At 44.3% G+C, this 26,879-nt stretch overlaps 1 protein-coding gene across 4 annotated transcripts in view; it reads right to left on the bottom strand.

Annotated features, from left to right (window-relative positions):
* Positions 1–2,347: 2,347 nt before the first annotated feature.
* The window catches only part of AGBL2 (AGBL carboxypeptidase 2), a 58,643-nt gene continuing 34,111 nt past the window's right edge, over positions 2,348–26,879 (bottom strand). For 3 of the 4 annotated variants that reach the window (XM_044269654.1, XM_044269655.1, XM_044269656.1), the window contains 9 exons: positions 25,847–25,945; positions 24,717–24,803; positions 23,423–23,489; positions 23,262–23,348; positions 22,926–23,153; positions 17,085–17,139; positions 16,738–16,868; positions 3,584–3,708; positions 2,348–2,558 (listed from right to left, as the gene is read on the bottom strand). In XM_044269654.1, coding sequence (XP_044125589.1) covers positions 2,544–2,558; positions 3,584–3,708; positions 16,738–16,868; positions 17,085–17,139; positions 22,926–23,153; positions 23,262–23,348; positions 23,423–23,489; positions 24,717–24,803; positions 25,847–25,945 — 894 coding nt within the window. In that variant the 3' untranslated portion in view covers positions 2,348–2,543. Of the gene's footprint in view, positions 2,559–3,583; positions 3,709–16,737; positions 16,869–17,084; positions 17,140–22,925; positions 23,154–23,235; positions 23,349–23,422; positions 23,490–24,716; positions 24,804–25,846; positions 25,946–26,879 lie in introns of those variants that run through there. The other variant, XM_044269657.1, reaches the window with a different exon arrangement.

Raw genomic sequence — 26,879 nt, 5'->3', positions numbered from 1 at the left:
AGGTGTTCTTGCCTCCTGAGAAGCTATCAGTCTTTAAATTCTACCCTTGTTGCGGCCAGCTCCGGTTCCTATTTGTTGCTGCATGCGGGCTCTGGGGCACATGGTCTATGCCTACGAAGCAGTTCCCTATGCTCAATTTTATACCAGAGCACTTCAGCGAATCATTCTGTCCAGCTGGGACCGCTCCCCAGCCCATGCGTCTCGGTGCGCCGGGCTCTCAGATGGTGGTTGGTTTCTCAGATGGTGACGTCGGGTCGCTTGTTCCTCCCTCTCCGTTGGAAGGTGCTAACAACAGACGCAAGCCTCAGGGGTTGGGGGAGTGTTGGAAAAACACTCTGTTCAAAGACTATAGTCACGCGAGGAACGCTCCCTTCCAATGAATGTTCTGGAGTTAAGGGCGATTCAGCTCTCTGCGACATTGGGCCGACCATCTCGGGGTGACCGGTTCAATCTGACAACTCCACGGTGATGGCGTACCTCAATCACAAGGGAGGCAGCTGGAGCCCAGCAGCCATGACTGAGACTGTGCAGATTCTCATCTGGGCGGAGAAACAAGTTCCGGCACTATCGGCAGTTCACATCCCTGGCGTCGACAACCTGATCGCAGATTTTTTCAGCAGGTCTTTAGAGTCATCTGCGACAGGTGGGGTTGGCCGGATGTGGATCTCATGGCCTCACTCCTAAACAGGGTTGAGGACTTTGCTGCGCAGTCCAGGGACGCCCTGGTGATTTCTGTGTCGTCGGTTCAAGTTTCCTTACATGTTCCCGCCTCTTCCTCTGATTCCGCGGCTCCTTCGGAAGATCAGGTCCGAGGGACTGCCCATCATTCTCGCGCTTCCTGTCTTATAAAGTGGCTTTTTTGGTTGCAATTACTTCTGTCCGTAGAGTGTTGGAACTCGCGGCTCTGTCATGTCGGTCGCCTTTCTTGATCCTCCAGGATAAGGTGTTCCTTCGCCCTGTGATGTCCTTCCTACTGAAGGTGGTGTCGGCATTCCATCTAAATTTAGATTATTCTCCCTTCATTTTGTCCGGGTCGTCTCCTCCTCTGGAGCAGTCGCTCCATACCCTGGATTTGGTACGAGCCGTTCGGGGCTATCTGTCACAGACAGCATCTTTCAGGCGGACGGATTCCCTGTTCGTGATTCGGGACGGGTCGAGACGAGTGCTGGCAGCGTCAAAGACTTTCATTTCCCAATGGAATTGTTTGGCTATTGTGGAAGCGTACTGCGTTAAGGACCGGGCCTGGCCCTTCCGGGTGACTGCTCATTTGGCTCGGGTAGTGGGGGCCTCTTGGGCGGTGCATTACGGGGCTTCGGCCCTTCAGGTATGCAAGGCGGCGACCTTGTCTCTGGGGCATAGTTTTGCAGACGGCAGTTCTCTGATTGACGGGAGGGTTATTTGTTATGCCCACCCTTTGGGGACTGCTCTGTAACGTCCCATGGTCAAGCCTGTGTCCTCCCAATGAGACTGATGAGAAAACTATTTTGTACTTACCGTAAAATCTGTTTCTCTTCCGTTCATTGGGGGACACCGCTCCCACCCATTTCTTTGTTTAAGGGCCTTTTCGGACCTGTGTGTTTCTGGGTTTGTACTAGGGCTGCAGTAAATTATTATATTAGTAATAGAGTATTCTACCGATTATTTTTTACAATGAATCGAGTACTCTAATAAGAAAAAAAAAAATCCTTTATAAAAACTCATCAGACCCCCTGCCATCAGTCCCCAACACCCTTCATTCTCTCTCTCTCTCTATATATGCTGAGCTGGAAAATCAATATGAACTCTGTACAGTTGAGCAGGTGTGCATGCTGGGAGTTGTAGTTTCACAACAACTGGAGTGGCAGAGGTTGTTGATCCCTGCTATAGGAGGAAATAGGGAAACAAATGAGCGTTCCTGTTTTCCTCATATCCATTGATGAAGAACTGCAGCACTTTTTGCTGCTCTGGTTTTGCTCCAGTAGAGTCTGAATACCCTAAAACAGGCATGCTCAACCTGCGGCCCTCCAGCTGTTGCAAAACTACAACTCCCATCATTCCCTGACAGCCTACAGCTATCATTCTACAGTAGGGCATCATGGGAGTTGTAGTTTTACAACAGCTGGAGGGCCGCAGGTTGAGCATCCCTGCCCTAAAAGGTTGTTTTTTTTATGCAGTTTTTGAAGCCAACATTAGTAGTGGCTTCAGTAGTTTGAGAAATTATAAAGGACAGATACGATTTAACCTCTTTTTAATCTACGCGTTCCAGCTTCTAGACGTGTGGCCGTACACCTAGTGCGTACTGAATTGCATATTGGGCCTCATGTATGAAATGATGGACATTAGTCACCACTGCTCCGTACAAATAATACTTTATAGAAATGTATTTAACAGCAAACAGGGCAGGTATTGTCAGTGCAATGATTTAGAACAATACCAGGGGATGTGTGCATGATTGAGATGAACGCAGCAGCTTGTGTGGATTTAGTCTTCACAGCCTGTTCTTACCGATGCCGGGAATTTGGGTTGTTTTAGAAAATCGGATGTATAAGTAGATGCAGCTCTTATTACACTGCCGGATGCTGAAACAAAAGTAGAAAAAAAGGGGACCTGTAATCACGAGTAGAATCGCCCATCTCATAGGGTTGTGCGCCTTAGGCTACTTTCACACTTGCGGCAGAGAGATCCGGCAAGCAGTTCCGTCGCCGGAACTGCCTGCCGGATCTGGCAAAACGTATGCCAACTGATGGCATTAGTAAGACTGATCAGGATCTTGATCAGTCTTAAAAATGCCTGATCAGTCAAAATAAATGCATTGAAATGCAGGATCAGTCTTTCCGGTGTCAACCGGCAAAACGGATCCGGCATTCAGGTATTTTGAATGCCGGATCCGGCACCAATACATTCCTATGGAAAAAAATGCCAGATCCGGCATTCAGGCAAGTCCTTAGTTTTTTTCGCCGGAAAAAAAATATAACGTAGCATGCTACGGTTTTCTCTTTTGCCTGATCAGCCAAAATGACTGAACTGAAGACGTCCTGATGCATCTTGAACGGATTGCTCTCCATTCAGAATGCATGGGGATAAAACTGATCAGTTCTTTTCCGGTATTGAGCCCCTGTGACCTATGCCGGAAAAGAAAAACGCTAATGTGAAAGTACCCCAAGGATGGTTTCACACTAGTGTTAAAGAGATCAAACAGGGAACACCTCTGAATGCCGACATCTATAATGGGGACTGGCGGAGATGCAGAAAATTAGCCAGACAAAAACCACTGTGCGCAGCAATATTTGTCCGGCTGATTCTCTGCCTATTTGCCAGGTTGTGGCGGGGACCCATTATAGTTAACGGGACCAGCGTGCATTCATGTAGCGTTCAGCAGACTGTTCCCCGTCAGATCTTAAGGGCTCATGCACACAGCTGTGTGCGGGCTGCAAACAGAGGGTCCGCAATATACGGGTACCAGCCGCGTGCACTCTGTTGAACCCTTCTCTCTCGTGCAGGGATCTGTGTTCAGTAAATTATCTGAAAAGAGCCCCAGCACTCACATAGGAGGATATGTTTTATACAGAGGGACATTCAGCAAATACTACCAATTTCCTTTTACCTTGGGAAATGCCATGTCTTCTGAGGCGCTTGTGGTGAAGGAGTCTGACTTCTTAATCTTTTGCAATGATCTTGCTGGGTTTAAAATATCCTTCTTTGCTTTCGACAGGAAGTTATCCAAATAGTCTGCAACATGGACATTGGTAGAGTTAGGACCCATACAGATGACTGGGATCCATCATAACCCTTTTCTACACAAAAGCATACTGTGAAGTGTGGAGCGAACCCATGGACGGACAGGACCGGCCAACCATATAAAGTGTACGGGGAGCAGAGAGAGGGACAGAAAAATAGTTCTATTAAATTACAACATGCCCGATCTTTGTGTTTAAAGGAGATAAGTTGCACCAGAGGACTCTGGGGGCGGCTTATTCCACAGCCGAGTGTACATGTGGTGGATAGAAAAACAAGCATTAAAAGGGTTTTCTGAGACTTTCTAACGGATGACCTATCCTCTGCATAAGCTATCAATATCTGATTGGTGGGGTTCTGAGACCCAGGGCTCCTGCCCATCAGCTGTATGAGAAGGCACGGCCTCCTCCATGCTTACCAAGCACAGCTCTGTACATTGTATAGCGGCTGTGTTTGGTATCACCGCACAGCCCCATTTACTTCAATGGGGATGAGCTGCGCATAGGCCATGTGAGCAATGAAAGTGATGTCACTGGTTTAGGGAAAGCAGTAGTCTAGGCGCTACTGCCAGTGTCTTCTCAAACCGCTGATCAGCAGGGGTTAGTGATTACCTGGAGCACTTGAAGGAGGTCTCCTTTTCTTATGTCTCCTTTAACCGCTTCCCGACCGCCTAACGCAGGGATGCGTCCTGCGGGCGGTCGGGTTGTTCCTCTTCGACGCATCGGTGCGTCATCTTGCGAGACGCAAGATTTTCTGTGAACACATGCTCACAGGATCGGAAGGTAAACGAGTTGATCTACAGCCTTCCAGCGACGATCATTCACTGGCAGGCTGTAGATGCGATTTTTTTGACCCTTGAAAGGTATATCAGACGCTGTTTTGTTAACAACGTCTGATATACCTGGTCCTCTGGTGGTCCCTTTTGCTTGGATCGACCACCAGAGGACACAGGCAGCTCAGTAATAAGTAGCACCAAGCACCACACCCTCCCCTGTCACTTATTAACCCCTGATCACCCCATATAGACTCCCTGATCACCCCCCTGTAAGGCTCCATTCAGACGTCCGTATGTGTTTTGCGGATCCGCAAAACACGGACACCACGGATCTGCAAAACACGGACACCGGCAATGTGCTTTCCCCATTTTGCGGATCCGCACATTGCCAGAACTATATAGAAAATGCCTTTTCTTGTCCGCAACAATTGCGGACAAGAATAGGACATGTTCTATAAGCTCTACAAAAAACGCAGTGTTCGCCCGATCAAGCCTGATCTTGTGCACACACTTGCGTTCAGTCCGCCCCACCACAGTGACAAATATTTTTTTTCTGATCACTGCAAAAACACCGTAAAATCGCTGCGGCGCTATAAAGATCACTTTTGAGGGGCATGGCGAGTTCATAGAAGATTTATTTTTTTTGGCCCAAGTTAGCGGAAATAGATTTATTTTTTTATTTTTTTCTTACAAAGTCTCATATTCCACTAACTTGTGACAAAAAATAAAATCTGACATGAACTCACCATACCCCTCACGGAATCCAAATGCGTAAAATGTTTTAGACATTTATATTCCAGACTTCTTCTCACACTTTAGGTCCTCTAAAATGCCAGGGCAGTATAAATACCCCACAAGTGACCCCATTTTGGAAAGAAGACACCCCAAGGTATTCCGTGAGGGGCCTGGCGAGTTCATGTAAAATTTTATTTTTTGTCACAAGTTAGTGGAATATGAGACTTTGTAAGAAAAAATAAATAAATAAAAATAATAAAAATAAAAATCATTTTCCGCTAACTTGTGACAAAAAATAAAAAAACTTCCATAAACTCACTATGCCCATCAGCGAATACCTTAGGGTGTCTACTTTCCGAAATGGGGTCATTTGTGGGGTTTCTACTGTCTGGGCATTGTAGAACCTCAGGAAACATGACAGGTGCTCAGAAAGTCAAAGTGCGTAAATTCACATTTTTGCACCATAGTTTGTAAACGCTATAACTTTTACCCAAACCAATAAATATACACTTATTGCATTTTTTTTTTTTATCAAAGACATGTAGAACAATTTAGAGAAAAAATTATTTAGAAATGTAGTTTTAATTTAAAAATTTTACAACAGAAAGTGAAAAATTTCATTTTTTTTGCAAAAATGTCGGTCAATTTTGATTAATATAAAAAAAGTTAAAATGTCAGTAGCAATGAAATACCACCAAATGAAAGCTCTATTAGTAAGAAGAAAAGGAGGTAAAATTCATTTGGGTGGTAAGTTGCATGACCGAGCGATAAACGGTGAAAGGAGTGTAGTGCAGAATTGTAAAAAGTGGTCTGGTCATTAAGGGGGTTTAAGCGAGGGGGGCTGAAGTGGTTAAAGTTGTGTTTTTAGTCGCAATTACTTCCATTCGCAGAGTTTCTGAGCTGGCGGCGCTCTCTTGTCGGTTCCCTCCTTTCTTCCCAAGGTGGTTTCTTTCTTCCACATTAATGAAGAGATTGTCCTGCCTTCATTCTGCCCCAACCCTTCTCACCCCAGAGAGTGGTCTCTCCACCATCTGGATGTGGTTGGGGTGCTCCGGCTGTATCTCCAGTTAACCGAGTCCTTCCATCGGTCTGACTCTCTCTTTGTCGTCCCTGAGGGCCCAAGTAAGGGTTTACGAGCCTCCAAAGCTACCATCTCCAGTTGGATTAGGTCGGCTGTCAAGGAAGCCTATGTGGTGAAGGGTCGTGAGCCTCCCTTCCGGTTGACCGCTCACTTCTCTAGGGCGGTCGGGGCATCATGGGCGGTTCAGCATCTAGCCTCTGCTTCCCAAGTCTGCAAGGCCAACACCTGTGCCTCAGTTCACACCTTCTCCTCCAAGTTCTACCATATTCGTCCCTTGGCCTCTGCTGATGCCAGTTTGGGTCGCAAGGTTCTGCAAGCGGCTGTGCGCTAGGTTCTTTGCATGGCTGTTTCTTCCCACCCTCGGGGATGTCCCATGGTGCTGTCCCCCCAATGCCATTCACGAGAAAAAATGGATTTTTGTACTTACCGTAAAATCCTTTTCTCGTTGGATGCATTGGGGGGACACAGATCCCACCCTTGTTGTTTTTTTCTTCGTTCAGGTTTTCCGGGTTCCCCTGGACCCTGTGAGAATGGTCCTCTTTCTAATTTAGGACATGTTGGCTTCATTGTTTGTCTGTTTTTATTAATTATGTCAGATACTTGTATCAACCACATTTTACAATATAGAAGCATTGTCAAATGATACATTGGTGAGAATTACATGTTCTCAAAGATGAAGTAAATAAAAGACATTGTAAAGAGATACAGTGAGGAACAAAAGTATTTGAACACCCTGTGATTTTTCTCCCACTTAGGAATCATGGAGGAATCTGAAATTCACATTGTAGGTGCATTCCCACTCAGAGACAGAATAAATAAAATAAAAATTCAGGAAATCACATTGTATGATTTTTAAATAAATTATGGACCTTTCACAAGGCTGGAAAGGGCTACAGGGCAATTGCCAAGCAGCTTGGTGAAAATAGATCAACTGTTGGAACAATTGTTAGAAAATGGAAGGTTCCCCTGCTCATCACAAGTCATCACATGTCCAGGCCCGTCTGAAGTTTGCCAATGACCATCTGGATGATCCAGAGGAGGCATGGGAGAAAGGCATGTGGTCAGATGAGACCAAAGTAGAACCTTTTGGTCTAAACTTCACTCGTCGTGTTTGGAGGAAAAAGAAGGATGAGTTGCATCCCAAGAACACCATCCCTACTGTGAAGCATGGGGGGGTAACATCATGCTTTAGGGGTGCTTTTCTGTGAAGGGGACAGGACGATGGCACTGTATTAAGGAGAGGAGGAATGGGGCCATTTATTGTGAGATTTTGAGCAACAACCTCCTTCCCTCAGTCAGAGCATTGAAGATGGGTCGTGGCTGGGTCTTCCAACATGACAACGACCCGAAGTACACAGCCAGGATAACCAAGGAGCGGCTCCGTAAGAAGCATATCAAAGTTCTGGAGTGGCCTAGCCAGTCTCCAGACCTAAATCCAATAGAACATCTTTGGAGAGCTCCGAAACCTGTCAGATCTGTGTGGAGAAGTGGGCCAAAATCCCTTCTGCAGTGTGTGCAAACCTGGTCAAGAACTACAGGAAACGTTTGACCCCTAATTGCAAACAAAAGGCTTCTGTACCAAATATTAACACGGATTTTCTCAGGTGTTCAAATACTTATGTTCAGCATTGCAAGGCAAATACATTCTTTAAAAATCATACAAAGCGGGGGGCGTGGCCTGACTGCCGATGTAGGAAGACGCATGGCGTAGAGCTCCTGGGAAGAATCCTGATTTTCATGTCTGCTCACCTCCTGCCTAACTCCAGAGACAGCCGACAGCACACCGAAGCCTCCCTGGACGCTGGGGTAACTCCCGGTACTATCATGACCCGGCAGAAGCAGAGGGAAAAGGAGGGTAGAGACGGCGGCACGGACACTCCGTCCAAACAAGATGGCGCCGCACAAGCTGCGAAGCTCACTGATGTGGCGGTAAAGCTTGGGAGGTTCGCCCGCACCCCGGCCGCCGCGGCTACTGGTCCGGAGCCTGAGACTGAAGTGTCTGATGAGGTGAGGGGAGCGGAGCCTCAGGAGGCAATTACTTATGCCTCGATTGTGAAGCAGAAAGAGTGCCCAGTATTGCTACCGGAGACGGAGCCTGTCCCTGAACCTACCATTGCGGACGTATACAAAATGGTAGCGCAGTGCAGCGCAGCTCTCACATCCCTGAATACTAATATGGGAGGCCTCAAGGAGGAAGTTTTATTAATCCGCCAAGATATGCGGCAATTTAAGGAGAGAGTGGGAGAACTCGAGGGTCGCGTCAGCGATATGGAGGATCAGTTGCCACCTGTTAAGAGAGACTTGCAGCGAGTTATTCATAATGTGTCATTACTGATAGCCAAGTCTGATGATATGGAAAATCGTCTGAGGCGCAATAATGTGCGCTTTATTGGGATACCGGAACGCACTGAAGGTTCGGATCCAGTTTCATATATGGAAAAGTGGCTGGTGGACACTATTGGCAAAGAAAAGCTATCCCCACTTTTTGCAATAGAGAGGGCCCACAGGGTGCCGTTTCGGCCTCCACCTCCGGGAGCGCCTCCAAGACCTCTCCTGATTAAAGTTCTCCACTATAGAGACCGTGATGCCATTCTCAAAGCTGCCAGAGATACTCCTGACATCCAGATTGCTGGTAGCAGAGTCCTGATGTTTCCGGATTTTTCTGCAGAAATTCAGAAAAGGAGGGCGAAATTTTTGGACGTAAAGAGGCGTCTGAGGCTTCTGCAATGGCCTTACTCCATGTTATACCCGGCTAAACTTCGGGTTGTGGCGCATGGGTCCACGCACATGTTTGAGGATCCGGTTGAAGCGTGTCAATGGCTGGACATTCATGAGAAGGATCTGCGTGGCAACAATACCTGAGGACTTGGTGATATTATTGATAGAACTTTTTCTATTATAATGTTTACTTACTGATAGTTTTTACTGCCAGTTATAAATGTATGGTACTCTGTTGTTTCCGTATATGATAGGGCGGCTATATATCCTGACTTAAAGTCGGTTGTTTTTTCTATTCTGTTTAGGTACTTATAGGGCAGGGTAGAAGGTTGAGTGGTTTGTTCTTATAGTTATCCAGGCTGCTGCGTCACTAAGTGATAGGAAACTACGCTTCTGTGTTCTTGTGCATATACCACTAACCGTGGCAGTTAGGTTCACTTTGTGTATGTATGGTGTACCCCTATACATCAGATTTATGACTTACAATAGGTTTACGAATGTTGGGGGGGAGGGTGGGATTCTGGGAGCAGGCTCTATCTTTGCATTTACCTCAGAGAGGAGGTTCGTATGGATCTATCGGCACTGGTTCTTGTATCTGATTTTATATGCTCGCGATGTCTTCTGTTAACATAGTAGCCTGGAATGTGCGGGGCATGTCACAAGCCTCTAAGCGTGCAGCAATATTTCATGCCCTGAGAGATGTACAACCAGCTATTGTTTGTTTGTCTGAGACCCATTTAAATGTTGATAGGACGCACTTGGCGCATAGAGCGTGGGTAGGTTATGAATACCATTCTACTCACTCCACACATGCTAGGGGGGTTACCATCCTGGTTCATAGATCTATACCATTTACTGTGTATGACTCATATATTGATGATGGTGGGAGGTTTGTGTGTCTGAGTTGTAGTATTTTTCATTTCAGGATTGTTTTGGCGGCGGTGTATGTTCCCCCCCCATATTCAGCTGAAGTTATGAAACTGATTATCTCCTTCAAGTCTAAGTTCCCATCAATTCCGCTGCTGGCCATAGGGGATTTTAATATGTATCTTAATGGCGCCTTGGATAAATTCCATAATGGGCTGGGAACATGCTCCGCTGCTTCTACTTCTCTGGCGCGGTTGTTGTCAGAGGTGGATCTATGTGATATATGGAGAACTTTGTATCCTACGCAACGTCAATTTTCCTGTTATTCCACCACACATGGTTCCTTGTCCAGAATAGACTTGGCTATTGGATCCTTATCTTTAGTGGCCCTGACAAAGAAAATCTTGTATCTACCTCGTAGCATATCTGACCATTCTCCATTATTGATAACTCTGGAAGTAGGTCCCCAGACACATGTTGTTAGACCTATTTGGCGCTTGAACCCATTCTGGTTGTCAATAGTGGATACTGGTACTGTGATATCCGGGGCTTTGGCTGATTTTTTGTCTATTAATGTGGGCTCGGCGTCGCTAGATGTGGTGTGGGATGCTATGAAGGCATATGTGAGGGGGCTCTACATTAAACATATCAGCGTTAAAAAATCTAAAAGTCGTGCTCTGGACAAGGAACTCTCAGATCGTGTTACGCATTTCGAGGCTGATTATGTTGCACAGCCCACGGTAGCTGGGGAGCTGCGATGGAAGGAAGCTCAGAATCTTCTGAAGGAACATATACAGGCTAGAGCGGAGGATAAAAGGATGTTTACGACCCAAAGATATTTCGCTGAAGGTGAAAGTGCAGGTCATTTGTTAGCTGTGATTTCTAGGGCTCAGCAGGGTCCTTCTTCTATCACCTCACTTAGGGGAGGGAATGGACAAATGGTGGTGGGGAATGAGAACATTCTGGAAGAATTCTATGTACATTTTAAGGAGGTTTATAGGTCCAGGCTGGTCGCCACTGATTCTTGTAGGTCTGGATATTTGGAGGGAATTGACATGCCTGTCCTGTCTGAGGAGAATAGGGCGATCCTTGAGGAGGATATTACGTTGGAGGAATTGGAAGAGGCACTAAAGTCCTTGCCTAATGAGAAGGCACCGGGTGGAGACGGTCTCCCTGGGGAATTCTATAAAAAACATGGAGAACTGCTACTTCCGCACCTGCTTGCAGTATTTAAGCATGCTTTTGGTAGAGGTATTTTGCCTTCCTCCATGAGAGAGGCTATAGTTGTAGTAATACCAAAACCGGGTAAGGATCCAGCTTTGGTAGATTCGTATAGGCCCATTTCTCTCCTGACGGTTGATGTTAAACTCCTGGCAAAAATTCTAGCTAATCGATTAAATAGAGTTATTCACACCATTATTCATGATGACCAGTCCGGTTTTATGCCTGGTAAATCCACGGCTTTAAATCTTAGGAGGCTATTCCTGAACCTCCAGTTAGAGGGTAGGGATGTGTCGGATAACAGGGCCGCGGTGGTCTCTCTTGATGCTGCCAAGGCTTTTGACAGTGTTGAGTGGGATTACTTGTGGGCGGTTATGGCTAAAATGGGCTTCGGAATGGATTTTATGAAGTGGGTTAAACTTTTGTACTGTGAACCCAGGGCTAGAGTGCGAGTTAACGGGCATTTATCGTCAACTATTGCTTTGGAGAGGGGGACAAGACAGGGCTGTCCGCTGTCTCCGTTATTGTTTGCGATAGCCATTGAACCCTTAGCTTGTATCCTGCGTTCTACTTCTTCTGTGGGTGGGTTATTGCGGGGCTCAATGGAGGAGCGAGTATCATTATATGCGGATGATACATTGATATATGTGAACGATCTGGAAAAGTATATGGATGCAGTAATATCTGTGGTGTCTCAGTTTGGCGACCAGTCTGGATTACTAATAAACTGGGATAAGTCAGTGATTCTTCCAGTATCCTCTCAAATACCGTCACGCACTGCTGCCTTCTCCGGACTTAAGGTGGTGCAATCCTTTAAGTATCTTGGGGTAATAGTGTCCATGAACCCTGCAGATTATATTACCAGTAACCTCCTACCCTTGTTGGAGAAATTTAAACATAAGATCACAGTGTGGCATAAACTGCCTTTGTCAGTGATAGGAAGGGGAAATTTGTTGAAAATGATCCTTATGCCGCAATTGCTTTATGTCCTGCACAACTCCCCTGTTTGGATTCCCGTGCATTACTTTCACAAAATTTTACGACTGTTTCGTTTTTTTCTGTGGAAAAGTAATAGGGGGAGAATAAAGTATGAAACGCTACAGAGGAACAAAGATGCAGGGGGACTTGCTCTGCCCAACCCTTTACTCTATTTTCTGTCGGCCCAATTACAGCATTTTAAAGGGTGGGGAGTGGGGGGTAGCCCAGGTATGAAGAGTGGACGATTGATGGAGTGGGCGTCGAATAGATATCCCCCATTGACGGCCATTGAAGGTAGGGTAAAGGAAGATGTGGGGCGTATCCCAATACTAGTGCTTATGAGGAAAGTCTGGTGTAAAACCAAACATATCTTGGGATTAGAGGGGTACGTCAATATCTCGCCTATTTGGAGAAACCCAGCACTGCCAGAGTTGGAAGGTCTAACTGGGTTTTCTGGGTGGAATAATAAGGGAGTATGGAATTTGGGCCATATCTTCTCAGGCGGGGTATTGAAGCAATATCAACAGCTGTGCTCGGAGTTTGGGCTTCCTTCCTCGCAGTTCTATAGATATCTTCAGCTCAGGCATGCACTAGACGCTCAGGCTAAAGTGGCCCCAATAGTATTTACGTCCACTCATGCGCTGAACACAGTGGTGGCTGCTGGTTCGGTGAAAGGGGCAATCTCCGTGATGTATCAGGCCTTGCTAGAAGATTTTCTTAAGGGATACCCGCTAAAATGTAGGCAGCAATGGGAAAAAGATTTGGGTGGGCTTACAGATGCGCAATGGTCAGAGATAGTGGCGCTTACTCCCGATCTATCTCTCAGTGAGGCGGCACGTCTCTCCCAGCTGTATCTAGTTCACAGAGTATATAGGACTCCGGTATTTCTGCATAAAGTGGGTTGCAGGGATAGTCCCAATTGTCCGAAATGTGGCAGCGCCGAAGCTGATCTTCTGCATATGTTATGGTCATGCCCTTCATTGACCTCTTATTGGAGGGCAATACTACATCTTGTTAATAAGGTACATAGTACTAAATTTAAAATGGATCCAAAAATTTGTATTCTGGGAATACTGCCAGAGGACAATTTGCAGTCTACAGTAGCTACGGGAATAGAAAGGATGCTTTATCAGGTGAGGAAGACTGTCGCAGCAAAATGGATACAGGGGATACCCCCGGAAGTACCGGAGTATGTTGCTAGAATGAATATGGTAGTGCGTCTTGAGAGGGGTGTATACCAGAAAAGAAAATGCTTGACTAAATTTGAGGCTATTTGGGGTAGCTGGATAGATAGGTCGGGATGCTGTAGTCCTTGGCTAGCATTGACGAGGAGTGCTTTGATTGCCCGGTAAGGCTGATCTGGGGAAGTGACTGTGTACATCCTGGTGATAGGTGGAATGTGTGGTGTATGATGTGTGATGTGTGACTGTGGACTGAGTGCCATGTCTGTATGGGAGTTTACTTACTTGGGGCTCATAGCCTGTAATGTTTATTGACTTCAATCGAACTGGTGCCGATAGAATGAGGAGACAAGGAATTTGGAGGTAGTTATGCTCTTATTGCAATGATGTCCTGCTCTTGGAAAGTTTGGGAGGGGAGGGGGGGGGCTGTTTATAGGGATGTTTGTTGAGGGAGAAAACAATTAGATAAATAAAGATCTAGATCTAATGTGTATATTCCTGCGGTGCCTTTTGGTCATAGGATGTATATTATGTAAAATGTGCATATGTAATATTTTGTACTTTTACCTTTTGTACATGATGTCTTTTGATGACCGGATATTTGATTTGACTGTCATTTGATGATGAGAAAGGAAAATTTGATAATAAAAAAATTATCTGATTAAAAAAAAATCATACAAAGCGATTTCCTTTTTTTTTTTTTTTTTAAATTCTCTCTCTCAGAGTGGGAATGCACCTACAATGTGAATTTCCGACCCCTCCATGATTTCTAAGTGGGAGAACTTGCAAAATCGCAGGGTGTTCAAATACTTCTGTTCCTCACTGTATATCATCCCAGTATGTTGAACATTTGCATAAAGAAACTGGAATTTCCAGCTGGGAGGTACCTTGTAGTGATACATGGACCTTGTGAGATTTGGTCAACAGATTAATCATCAACGATTAAACAACAAAGGGTAAAACAAGTGTTTGCCGAGCCAAATGGGGAGGACAAGTACCTTTAAATGTTTCTATCTATATGGCGGTCAAAAGATTAGATGTAGACATTAGTACAAATGATCAATTATTGTTGGTGTAACATAGCTATGGTTCCCAAGTTTTTACGAATGTGTCATGCTTGTTAGTCTGCCAGCTAGTCAGCTCCTCCATGTGACACAATTGATGTACCTTCTGAACCCATTGTTGTTCCGAAGGAGGGGGTGGTTGTAACCATAGTAGATGAATTAAACATTTGGCTGCAGATAATAGGTGTGTCAGTAACGAGCCACGAGATGGGCAGAACTGTCTAATGGGTTGGGTCAAAAGTACCAAACCTTCTGTAAGAGTGAATTCTAGGGAACTTAGGGTACTTTCACACTTGCGTTGTTTGATTCCCGCAGGCAGTTCCGTTGCCTGAACTGACTACCTGATCAGGCAAACTTTATGCAAACATGTCATTTTTTCTGACTGATCAGGCATTTTTCAGACTGATCAGGATCCTGATAAGTCTGAAAAATACCTGATCAGTCAGAAAAATGCATTGCAATACCGGATCTGTTTTTCCGGTGTCATCAGGCAAAAACGGATAATTTTTTTATTAATTTTTTTCATTTTTAAAGGTCTGCGCATGCGCAGACTGGAAGGACGGATCCGGCAATCCGGTATTTTTGGCACTAATACATTCCCAAGGAAAAAAATGCCGGAACCGGCATTCAGGCAAGTCTTCAGTTTTTTTTCGCCGGAGATAAAACCGTAGCATGCTACAGTTTTCTCTTTTACCTGATCAGTCAAAATGACTGAACTGAAGACATCCTGATGCATCCTGAACGGATTGCCCTCCATTCAGAATGCATGGGGATATGCCTGATCAGTTCTTTTCCGGTAAACAGCCCCTGTGACGGAACTCTATGCCGGAAAAGAAAAACGCTAGTGTGAAAGTACCCTTAGAGCATTCATATATTTCTGAACTATTGTCCAGAAGGAGCTAACCACCGGGCAAGACCACCATATGTGCCTCAGAGATCCTATATTCTTATGGCACCTCCAACATAAGTTTGTGTCAGAGAGGCCCATTTTAAATAACAGTTCAGGTGTCCTGTACAACCGAGACAGTAACTTATAGTGGTTTTCTTGTAGTTTGATGCATGGTGAAAAGCCATGTGAGTGAGTCAGAATGAACTGCCTATCTTGGCCTGACAGCTTCACGTCCAACTCCTTTTCCCAAGCCTTTAAGAAGTGTGGGGATTCAGCATAGGAAGTTAATAGTAGATGGGAGTAAACCAATGACAATCTTTGTTTAGTGGTTTTATGGAGTAGAATCAGCTGCTCAAACCATGACTATTGTCTAGAGACCGTTTTTGATAATGAGAATAGTGCACATGTTGCTCTAAAGTGTTCATATTGTAGGAAATTTATGTTTAGGGACTTCATCTGCGTCTGTAGCATGTTGTGGTCTGGTATCCTGTCAGCAGGCATACATGTTGTGATATTTATGTCTCGCAATTTTGACCAAAATTATCTCATAGAGACAATGTCTTGTTGTACTATATGAGGTAAGAGAGAAGCTGGTAGCAGAGGTGAGGTGCCCTCAAACAGCACACCAGACCTACTGATAGATTGCCACAGTCCGACCGTGCCGCCCACCAAAGTGTTCGATAAGGTTTGAATATCCTTGTTCTCTGGAAGCCTTCGTCTGTTTTTTTTTTATGCTTCTACTGCTATTGGACCAACTGGTTAGTTTGGTGTCTGTGCAGAGGGTGAAGCCCATCTGGGCAGAGCCAACACTTTTTCTTTCTAGTGTCAGCCTCCTAGAGTCAGCTGGGCATATACCCATGGGGCCGTGTCCCCCAATGCATCCAACGAGAAAAGGACAAAATCCATTTTTTCTAACATGGATGTGTCTATTCCAGTATTTCCTGCTGGGTGTGAGGCTTGTGTGTCCAGGACACTGCTCTCTTCACTAACTCTCATGTATTAGCACAAATTCTTTCCTGGACTGCTTGTCCTTTCTACAGCTCATGAGGGATTTCCTTGCACTTGTACTGGCAATCATTGATACTAACCAAAGCGTGATTCCCCATCCCCCGAAGAGTTGGCTGTAGGTGCTAAACTTTCCCACTACACTTGTACACAACATTCAGGATTCCAACTCTGACCTCTGCAAACAGCCTTGTGTGTTTTACTTACTATCTACAGCCTGTGTGATCTGCTTGCTCTCAAAACCAGGACATTTCCAACCTCACCAGTCTCTGATCTGCCATGTACAACCTCCTCCCCCTCCCTGCTATCTCTAACACGGAGAGAAAGGCGGGAGAGTCGACACAGCCAAGAACAGTGTACTATCTAATCTATTTCAAAAGCAGCAGGACAGTCAGGTATGTGAAGGAATTACACACGTGGTAGAAAGTTGCTTACTTTTGAATTTAAGAAGCAAATAATAAAATCCATGACAGATATGACAAAACTATTTGCAGAGAATGGGCATTTACCTGAAGTCACCAGAGCTATCAGCGATTCCTGGCGCACCCGGCTGGTTCTCCGGACCACAGGACTAAGGCTCAGCTGCAGATCAACTGTAGATGTTTCTAAGTGTTTCTGCCTCTCCAGAGTTGATGCAAAACTAAAATTGTAACATTTATACAAGACATTATAAACCCAGAACCTCTGGAGATCCAATGATCATCTCCTATTGATTGGTGACCCAAAAAGGTCAGATGGAATAACATCCATTGGTAACTTTAGTAAAAATCTTGTCTAGTGATTGATTACATGAATCCTGACTGTGTTCTTTTTTTAAATGGTTGTCCACCTCGAATATGACATGAAGGCGTCTTACCTATATGGCTTTGTTCCCACAGCTGGTATAAGAGGCCGAGATGTAAAGGACTTTTCTAAACAAGAGATAGATTTAAATTAGAGAGGTAACATCTTTCCAAAATGTTCTTTAGTTCAGAATAGGGCTGTATGCAACTTATGGAAAGCAGGATCATGCACAACCATGATAAATTACAAATTCTTGTACACGCACACACAATCATTATGAAGTTCTAGCTATCGTATGATTATTTACTCACTTCACGAGGGGGGCGGTTTACCAGGATAAGCATAATACACCTGTAAACCAAACACCCCCTGAGCCTGGATCGCTTCTAGAATCTTAACGGATGAAGGCAGCCAATCACACGGATGCTTCTCTTCAAATGTCTTTATTGCAATACATGTAAAAATCCGGCTCAACGCGTTTCGGGACAGGCATGTCCCTTCATCAGGAGCAATAATTTTGTCTGTCTATGGTCACAGGTATTTATTAAGCTCTAAATTTCTTGTTAAAATGGCGCCTAATTAGTAAAAGGGCGCCAAAAGCTACCAGGGGACCGCCCACAGGGAGAAAAAAACGCCAGAAGCCGATCTGTTCGGCCGGCCGGAAGAGGAAGTGTCCGGCTGCACTATTGCGCATGACCGGAAGTCTGTGCGTTCCAGGCTGGAACGCATCGCGGCGTCCGGCCCTGTTAGTTTCTTTCCTCTCTTTCCGGAGTTGTTTTGTGTGGGCGGTGCGCATGTCCGGAAGTTGGGTATAGCGTTCCAAGCTGGAACGCATGCGAATCTTCCGGTTACTGCAATCTTCAATGTTGATTCTTCTGATCTTTTTACTTGCGGTAATTTCATTAAGGGGGCACAAAAGACCCGATAGAAGTGTCTTTACATTGGTCTTTCTAATAAAAATCATCACCATTGGGTTAGTTTTTTCTTTTTTGGGGCATATAAAATCGATATTGGGATTTATTCTACCTAACATCATGGGGGTGTCTGGACATTGGTGTGCATGACTATTGGCTGAAAGATATCAGTGGGAGAGGGGGGGGGGGGTTATATGTGCATCCACATCATGATCTGTGTGATTTGAGTATTTTGATGTGCTTTTGTATATTCTAATGAAGATGTATGAGGTTCATGTATTTATATAGGATGTTGAGGGATGGGAAAGGATAGAAACTGAGGAGAAATATAAAGTGATGAGAAATCTAAAATCAGAGGTGATGGTGGGGTTGTTTGTTGGAAATATTTTCTTAGGGATAAAATCCATTAAAACATATATATGGAATAGAGTTCATGAAGAAAAGACATATGTATTTAAAAAAGAATTAAATAAATAAATAATGTGGGGTTAGATCACCCTATTTGTGTCGCTGCTTTATTTTTTATAATGTTTTTCAGTTATATTATAATGTTCAACCTTTTTATGTTGTTCGAATTTTTCTACTTTTTTGGAGGTTTATTAGATATGTCGGTGTAAATGTGTCCTGCGGTTTAGACAGGATATGTATGTTAGTTTAGCGATATGGGGCTGGGGGTCTTTTTTGGGGTATTCGATGTGACTGTAGGGATAATTAGTAGTTGGCGTGTTCTACTGTTTCATTAAGGCCAAACGGAGTGAGGGTGTCGAGTTTAAAAATCCAGAACATTTCCTTCCTACAGAGTTGCTGGTAGGAAGGGGTTTGTTCTAGGGGGATAACTTTCAGATCGAGGGGGTTGCCTTCATGCACTAGTGAGAAATGACGCAATACGCTGTGTGTTGGGATTTTTCTCTCAGCGTTTGTGTGGTTCGGCCTACATAGTAGATGTTACAGGGGCATTGAAGTAGGTAGGTGACGTTTCTGCTTGCACATGTCATTTGTTGTTGGAATGATCTTTATCCTATAGGATGTGGGATGTCCATCTCTCTTTCTGCCGTTTTAATTATTTGGCAACATTTACATTTTTTTGTGCTGCATTTGGAAGATCCCTTGAATTCTGGTGTTTGTTTGTTATTTTGTGTGTGTTCCGTTGTTTTCGGGGTGTGTTTATTTGGGCATGATGGGGCTAAAATGTTTTTTAGGGTTTTGGCTCTTCGGAAGGTGAGTCTTGGTGTTTTGGGTATTTCTTTACCTAGTATGGGGTCTTTGAGTAGTACGGACCAGTGTTTGGGTAAAATATGTCTGATTGTTTGGTGATTTTTATTGTATCTGGTGATTAGCCCTGGTCTGAAGGGGGTTTCTTTAGTTGCTTTTGGTCTGGGTTGGAAGCTTTCTTTCTGATCTATTTGAGAATTTTTGATGAGTTTTTGATGGGGTAGCTTTTTTCCAGGAATCTTTGGCTTAGGGTCTCTATTTGTGTTTCCATGGTGTCTGTATTTGTGCAGTTGCGTCTTATTCTTTTCATCTGGCTAAAGGGTATGTTGGTTTTCCATTTGTGGTAATGACAGATCGGCTTCTGGCGTTTTTTTCTCCCTGTGGGCGGTCACCTGGTAGCTTTTGGTGCCCTTTTACCAATTAGGCACTATTTTAACAAGAAATTTAGAGCATAATAAGGGTATAAAATACCTGTGACCATAGACAGACAAAAAATTTCTCCTGATGAAGGGACGTGCCTGTCCCGAAACGCGTTGAGCCAGATTTTTACATGTATTGCAATAAAGACATTTGAAGAGAAGCACCCATGTGATTGGCTGCCTTCATCCGTTAAGATTCTAGAAGCGATCCAGGCTCGGGGAGTGTTTGGTTTACAGGTGTATTATGCTTATCCTGGTAAACCGCCCCCCTCGTGAAGTGAGTAAATAATCATACGATACTACAGTATTTTTATTATATTTACGCGTATCCTTGTAAACAGATTTTACCTATTTGTTACAACCCATTCGCCCTACTACACCACACTATGTCGTGTATGACACTTTCAGAATACGGTCTCTTAGGCACTTGAGATAGAATGTAGTGTACTTATGCTCATCCATTCCGAATTTGTTCCTACCTTGCGTGTATATCTTTATATATTTTATATCTTATATATTCTTTATATATCCACACATCTTTTATTACACTCTTTTACAAATTATAAGTTGATGTAAAAACCACTGTATACCTGAATAGCTTGACACTGACCTACCACTATTGGCACTAAAAAGGGTTTCTCCAAGAACAGACGAGACTGAGGTGCTACCTTTACCCACCAGTCCCCCTAGTTTGGCATACTCTCATATCCTCTACAGGCAGACACTCTTGTCGACCTGACAAACCCCGAGCAGCCTCTAGTATCTAGCACTCTACTTCTTTTCCACCCCACTCCTACAAACCCGAGGCGCCTCAAGTTTTTCAGATCTAGTGGAATCCCTTCCAACAGATCTGTCTGACCCTAAAACTCTCTCTCTTATACCCATTGTGAACACAGCCACTCTTATATAATGCACCAATAATCTACCAAATGTGCATGGTGGTGGGGGCCTTACGATAGAAGAGAAAAGTCTCATTCATTGGGTAAAATCATCATTGATGCAGTTATACAAATCTCAGTTTCTGGACATCAGATCATCCTGTGTAAACAAGAATCTGCTGCCCAGAAACAATGGGGGAGATTTACCAAAGGAGTTGTGAAAAATGAAAGGTGGAATCTGATTGGTTGCTTTGGGCAACTCAGCCAGTTCTACTTTACACCAGTTTTATAAAGCTCCCCCAATGAGTCTATTATGGGGACGAGTCCCCAAAAAGAGGAGATGATTGCAGCATTGTCCTCTGACAAGCAGGCAATTATTGGGAACAAATGGTTCGTTCCTGATAATTGCCTACAAAGTTGTCCCGTGTAAAGAGGTCTTCAGTAGGCTGCATCTGTGCCAGACATCAGTGCTTCTTGGTGCATAGTTGGCCACTAGGGCAGGAATGGAGCAATGACCAGGATGAGGATTCATATGCTGGTTGTATGGAGATATGATAGAAATGCACATGTAAATACTTTGTGACCTGTTCACATCAAGCTAGGGTCCTATGCATGGTGACACTGGGAAGAACTACCAGGACGTATATGCAAAAGGCTCCATTCACCCAACGGAGGCCTCCACCAAGTAGAAATGTGTCAGAATACCTTTTTTGCACAGGAAAGTGTAGTAGACAATTATTTTCTATGAAAAAGCATCCTGTAAAGAAAAATCTACTTTCGACAATGTAAGTCTATGTGTAATTGAATACCTTCCACTGGAGATATACAGTTGCAAGAAAAAGTATGTGAACCCTTTGGAATGATATGGATTTCTGCACAAATTGGTCATAAAATATGATCTGATCTTCATCTAAGTCACAACAATCGACAATCACAGTCTGCTTAAACTAATAACACGTGTTTTTATTGAACACACCATGTAAATATTCACAGTGCAGGTGGAAAAAGTATGTGAACCCTTGGATTTAATAACTGGTTGAACCTCCTTTGGCAGCAATAACTTCAACCAAACGTTTCCTGTCGTTGCAGATCAGAAGTGCACAACGGTCAGGAGTAATTCTTGACCATTCCTCTTTACAGAACGGTTTCAGTTCAGCAATATTCTTGGGGTGTCTGGTGTGAATCGCTTTCTTGAGGTCATGCCACAGCATCTCAATCGGGTTGAGGTCAGGAGTCTGACTGGGCCACTCCAGAAGGCGTATTTTCTTCTGTTTAGGCCATTCTGTTGTTGATTTACTTCTATGCTTTGGGTCCTTGTCTTGTTGTAACACCCATCTTCTGTGGAGCTTCAGCTGGTGGACAGTTGGCCTTAAGTTCTCCTGCAAAATGTCTTGATAAACTTGGGAATTCATTTTTCCTTCGATGATAGCAATCCATCCAGGCCCTGACGCAGCAAAGCAGCCCCAAACCATGATGCCCCCACCACCATACTTCACAGTTGGGATGAGGTTTTGATGTTGGTGTGCTGTGCCTCTTTTTCTCCACACATAGGGTTGTGTGTTTCTTCCAGACAACTCAACTTTGGTTTCATCTGTCCACAGAATATTTTGCCAGTACTGCTGTGGAACATCCAGGTGCTCTTGTGCAAACTGTAAACGTGCAGCAATGTTTTTTTTGGACAGCAGTGGTATCCTCTCATGAAATCCATTCTTGTTTAGCGTTTTACGTATCGTAGATTCGCTAACAGGGATGTTAGCATATGCCAGAGACTTTTGTAAGTCTTTAGCTGACACTCTAGGATTCTTCTTCACCTCATTGAGCAGTCTGCGCTGTGCTCTTGCAGTCATCTTTACAGGACGGCCACTCCTAGGGAGGGTAGCAGCAGTGCTGAACTTTCTCCATTTATAGACAATTTGTCTTACCGTGGACTGATGAACAGCAAGACTTTTGGAGATACTTTTATAACCCTTACCAGCTTTATGCAAGTCAACAATTCTTAATCGTAGGTTTTCTGAGAGCTCTTTTGTGCGAGGCATCATTCACATCAGGCAATGCTTCTTGTGAAAAGCAAACCCAGAACGTGTGTGTGTTTTTTATAGGGCAGGGCAGCTGTAACCAACACCTCCAATCTCATCTCATTGATTGGACTCCAGTTGGCTGACACCTCACTCCAATTAGCTCTTGGAGATGTCATTAGTCTAGGGGTTCACATACTTTTTCCACCTGCACTGTGAATGTTTACATGGTGTGTTCAATAAAAACATGGTAACAATTAATTCTTTGTGTGTTATTTGTTTAAGCAGACTGTGATTGTCTATTGTTGTGACTTGGATGAAGATCAGATCACATTTTATGACCAATTTGTGCAGAAATCCATATCATTCCAAAGGGTTTACATACTTTTTCTTGCAACTGTATGACAAACCCGCTAAAAACATAATGTTAACATTGCATTACTGTGTTCCAAATTGTGACCAGAAGATGCATGTACCTCTTTTCAGAACGTGATCAGATACATGGCTTTTGTCATTGTTGTAATTGAGCATGGCGTGGAAAGGTGGTGGGTGCTGTTTGATAGAGGAGTCGTCTTTGGAGATCGGGGGTAAGTTGGCACGTTGAATGACTGTAATGATGAGAGGAAGACGATTTCCACCAGCAGGCTCACGGGACTTTACCGTGCCATGACGAGGACACACATGATCAATGGAGGAGAAATCTCCTGAAGGACAAAAATTTGGCCATCTCTGTACATGTTCTATCACAACCTATATTTAGTTCACCATAGGAGACCACGCAGGTACCTGGTACACAAGGGCAGCTGACTCACCAACAAAGGAGGTTGGGAGTCTGTTGATCAGCTGGGTCTTCACAGAGATAGATTCCGACTTGCGGGAGAAGGAAAGGGTGGGTTTTTCTGGAAGTCGCAAATGAAGACATTTATTATCTGAAGAAGCTTTTCAAAAGGAGTCTGTTTCTTTTTTGACGTACCTGACATTTGCACTGTAGATGTCTGCACCACATCAGGTTGTGATATGGAGCTTTCATGGGACTTCACCTGACAAAAAAATATAAGGCAGCCTTAAAGAGGTTTTCTTTTAATATTGATGACCTATCCTCAGGATAAGGTCCGACACCCCCGCCGATCAGCTGTATGAGGAGACTGTGTGTGCAGTGCGTACGTGCCATCTCTCTTCCCGCTCTGTGGTTGCTTTGCCATAGACAGCAGCAGGAAGGGAGATGGCACGTGCACACTGGGCACGCCGTCTCCTCATACAGCTGATCGGCGGGGGTGCTGGGTGTTGGGCCCCCGCCCATCTCATATTGATGACCTATCCTGAGAATAGGTCATCAATATTAAAAGCCCGGAGAACCCCTTTAAGAGCTCTTTACACAGACCGAGAATCTTAAATATAATCGCTAATAAACGTTCATAGGACACTCATTAGCAATAATCTGGCAGTGTAAATGTACTGCCAATTACCCGATGAACGAGCAAATCCGAATCGGGTAATCCGATTGTTTGTGCGTACAAAAAAAAAAAAAATAGTTGTTTGCCGGAAAACAACAATTCAGTTTGCGGAACAGGGATGGCATTAGCGATCGCTCCTCCCCATCGCTGGAGGAGATCACTGCATGTAAATACAGAAGTCTCCTCCACCAGCGAGCAGCAGATTGGCAGGAAGGAACGCTTCCCTCACGATAATCTGCTGCTCTGTCATCACATGTAGAGGAACCTTTTACAAACCTAGGGCAAAATTATCCAGCACACCATGTAACCACCGTGAGGAGTGCAGTACAGACCCGAACTCCTTCTTGGGTAACAGCTGTTGCCCATAATCTGAGCTGCTGTGGGCCACTGACAGTCAGTCTAGCACCAGGCACCTGCCATGTAGTGGACTGACCCTCATCCCATTGCTACAGTCTAATGCAGGACTGGCCAACCTGCGGCTCTCCAGCTGTTGTAAAACTACAATTCCCGCCATGCCCTGCTGTAGTCTGATAGCTGTAGGCTGCCTGAGCATGCTGGGAGTTGTAGTTTTGCAACAGCTGGAGAGCCGCAGGTTGGCCAGCCCTGGTCTAATGGGTTGTTTCCAGAGGAGGTTTTCAAGGTTATGGTCTGCTATTACACCTCAGCGCCATTTAAGTGAATAGGGCTAAACTGCAATACCAGGCACAAACAAGGGGGGTGCTATTTTTAGGGGAACAGTAGTTTCTCGTATACAAAATAGTGTGAGCACAAAAGTACATAGACTATACATTTATAAGCTGAATGATCACTTACCATCCGTTTTTTTTTCTCTAGATCTATTTTGCCAGAACTTTTTGAGGGTGTGGATTTGGCCGTTTGGTTAGATGGCTCAGTAATGTCCTATGAGAATGAGACATTGTGATGAGATGCAAGGATTTATTAATAAATAAGGCAAAATGTACAGGACATGCTGCCCACATTTCTCCTATGAAACTGGCCCTAGTGGGTTTGAGTTAGGGTCAGGGTTAAAAATTTGATTGTGAGACCCATGGACCAACGTGAGCAGTGGGAATCTCTGTACAGCGCTGTGAAAAAGCGAAAAAAGCAAGAGAAATAAATCTGGTTTCACGAGGAAACTAAACAACTCAGAGGATCGATCAATAATAAAGAACAGATAATCACTTACCTAAAAGATCCCCCGCACCTGTTCTCCTGGCAGGGCTCTGTTTTCCCGGCTGCAGTGGTGACACCACATGGACAACACATGACTGCTGCAGCCAGTCACTGGCCTCTTCAGTGCACTGCTGTAGCAGATGATTGGCTGAATTGGTCACATGTTGTTGATGTGATGTCACCACTGCAGCCAGGAAAACTAAAGGGGATCTGTAAGGTAGGTATTCATCTATTCTTCAATACAGTTTGATCTCTTGAGTTGTCCAATATCCTCTTTAAACCAGACAACCCCTTTAAGAGAGGCCATTCATAAAGGATACTGGGGTTCAGACCCCAGGAAGACCCATCAATCTGCAGAACAAAGGCACCATCAATTGAAAGTTCTGGACGCCGACAGCTGTTGCTGTATTTACTAAAAGGATAAGATGCATTATGTAGCTTTATGTAGCAATGTCTGCTGAAGGAAAGGTGTGCATTTGCTGAACTCCAGTTATGAATAGGTTGGTAAGCTACAGCAGATCTTCACATTTGCTATATAAAATATTAAAACCTGCAGCCATTATATTGAGAAAAGAAAATCCAAGCAATCGCCCTATGAGTCCATCAGCAGAATACAGGCTGTAATGTACTATACTGATAGTAGAAGCAGGAATTACCATGAATACAATTCCCTCATATACAACACTGCGTCCATAAAAACAATCTGGCTAATGAGATTAAAGACGTAGTTCTTCTAATTTTTCTCTTCTAAGTGGAAATTAGATTTTTACCGTATCATCACGTGACTTTGGCTTGTGTTTGGAACTGCGCTTCTGATACATGTGGTTCCTCTCCTTGCGAGACCTCAATCGTTTTTTCTTCTGAGAAAACTGAAGAGGAGGCGATTAGGCAGTGAATACAAAACATTAGTAAATGAATGGTTGCTGATGGAGTAACATGTCAGCAAGCACCCAGTAATAATAATTCAGCTTTACTCTCTCTGCAGGATAGCGGTACCTTTTTAAAGGGTTGTGCAGAGGAGTAATACTGATGAGCTTTCCTCTATTACAACAAAAGCAGAATGATCATCAAGTACAGATCACTAAAGGGCCAGGGAGGAAAAAAGAGGATCATCAGGTAATTGGCACATATGTACTGAGGCAAATAAGCCTTATGCCTTAGGCCTCATGCACACGAACGTATTAGGTTTCCGTGTCCGTTCCATTTTTATTGTGGTTTGGATGCGGACCCGTTCATTTCAATGGGTCCGCAAAAATTGCGGACAGCACACCGTGTGCTATCCTTATCCGTATGTCCGTTCCATAGCCCTGCAAAAAAAACGGACGACATACGGATGTCATCCGTTTTTTTCTGGGGATCTGCAATTTGCGGACCGCAGAACACATATGGTCATGTGCATGTAGCCTTATTCACACAAGTCAGTGTTTTCCATCAGTCATTTTCAACCAAAACCAGATGCGGGTATAAACACAGAACAGGTACAGATCTTTCCCTCTGTGTAGGCGTCAATCCCGCTTTTGGCTCACAATCACTGATGGAAAACGTTGACCGAGCACCGACTGTGTGAATAAGGCATTAGGCCTTATTCACACACAGTCAGTGTTTTGCATCAGTGATTGTAAGTAAAAACCAGCAGCGGAACCTACACAGAGATAAGGTATAATGGAAAGTTCTGCACCTCATCTGTTTTGACCTACACCTGATTTTGGCCCAAAATCATTGATGGAAATCACTGACCAAACACTGATGTGTGAATAAGGACTCCGTTAGGGGGGCAATATTTCCTGGGAAAAAGTATGCAAA

Source organism: Bufo gargarizans, chromosome 10 (genome assembly GCF_014858855.1).
Source record: "Bufo gargarizans isolate SCDJY-AF-19 chromosome 10, ASM1485885v1, whole genome shotgun sequence".
Taxonomy (NCBI): Eukaryota; Metazoa; Chordata; class Amphibia; order Anura; family Bufonidae; genus Bufo; species Bufo gargarizans.
This window is presented reverse-complemented; position numbering and strand designations above follow the sequence as displayed.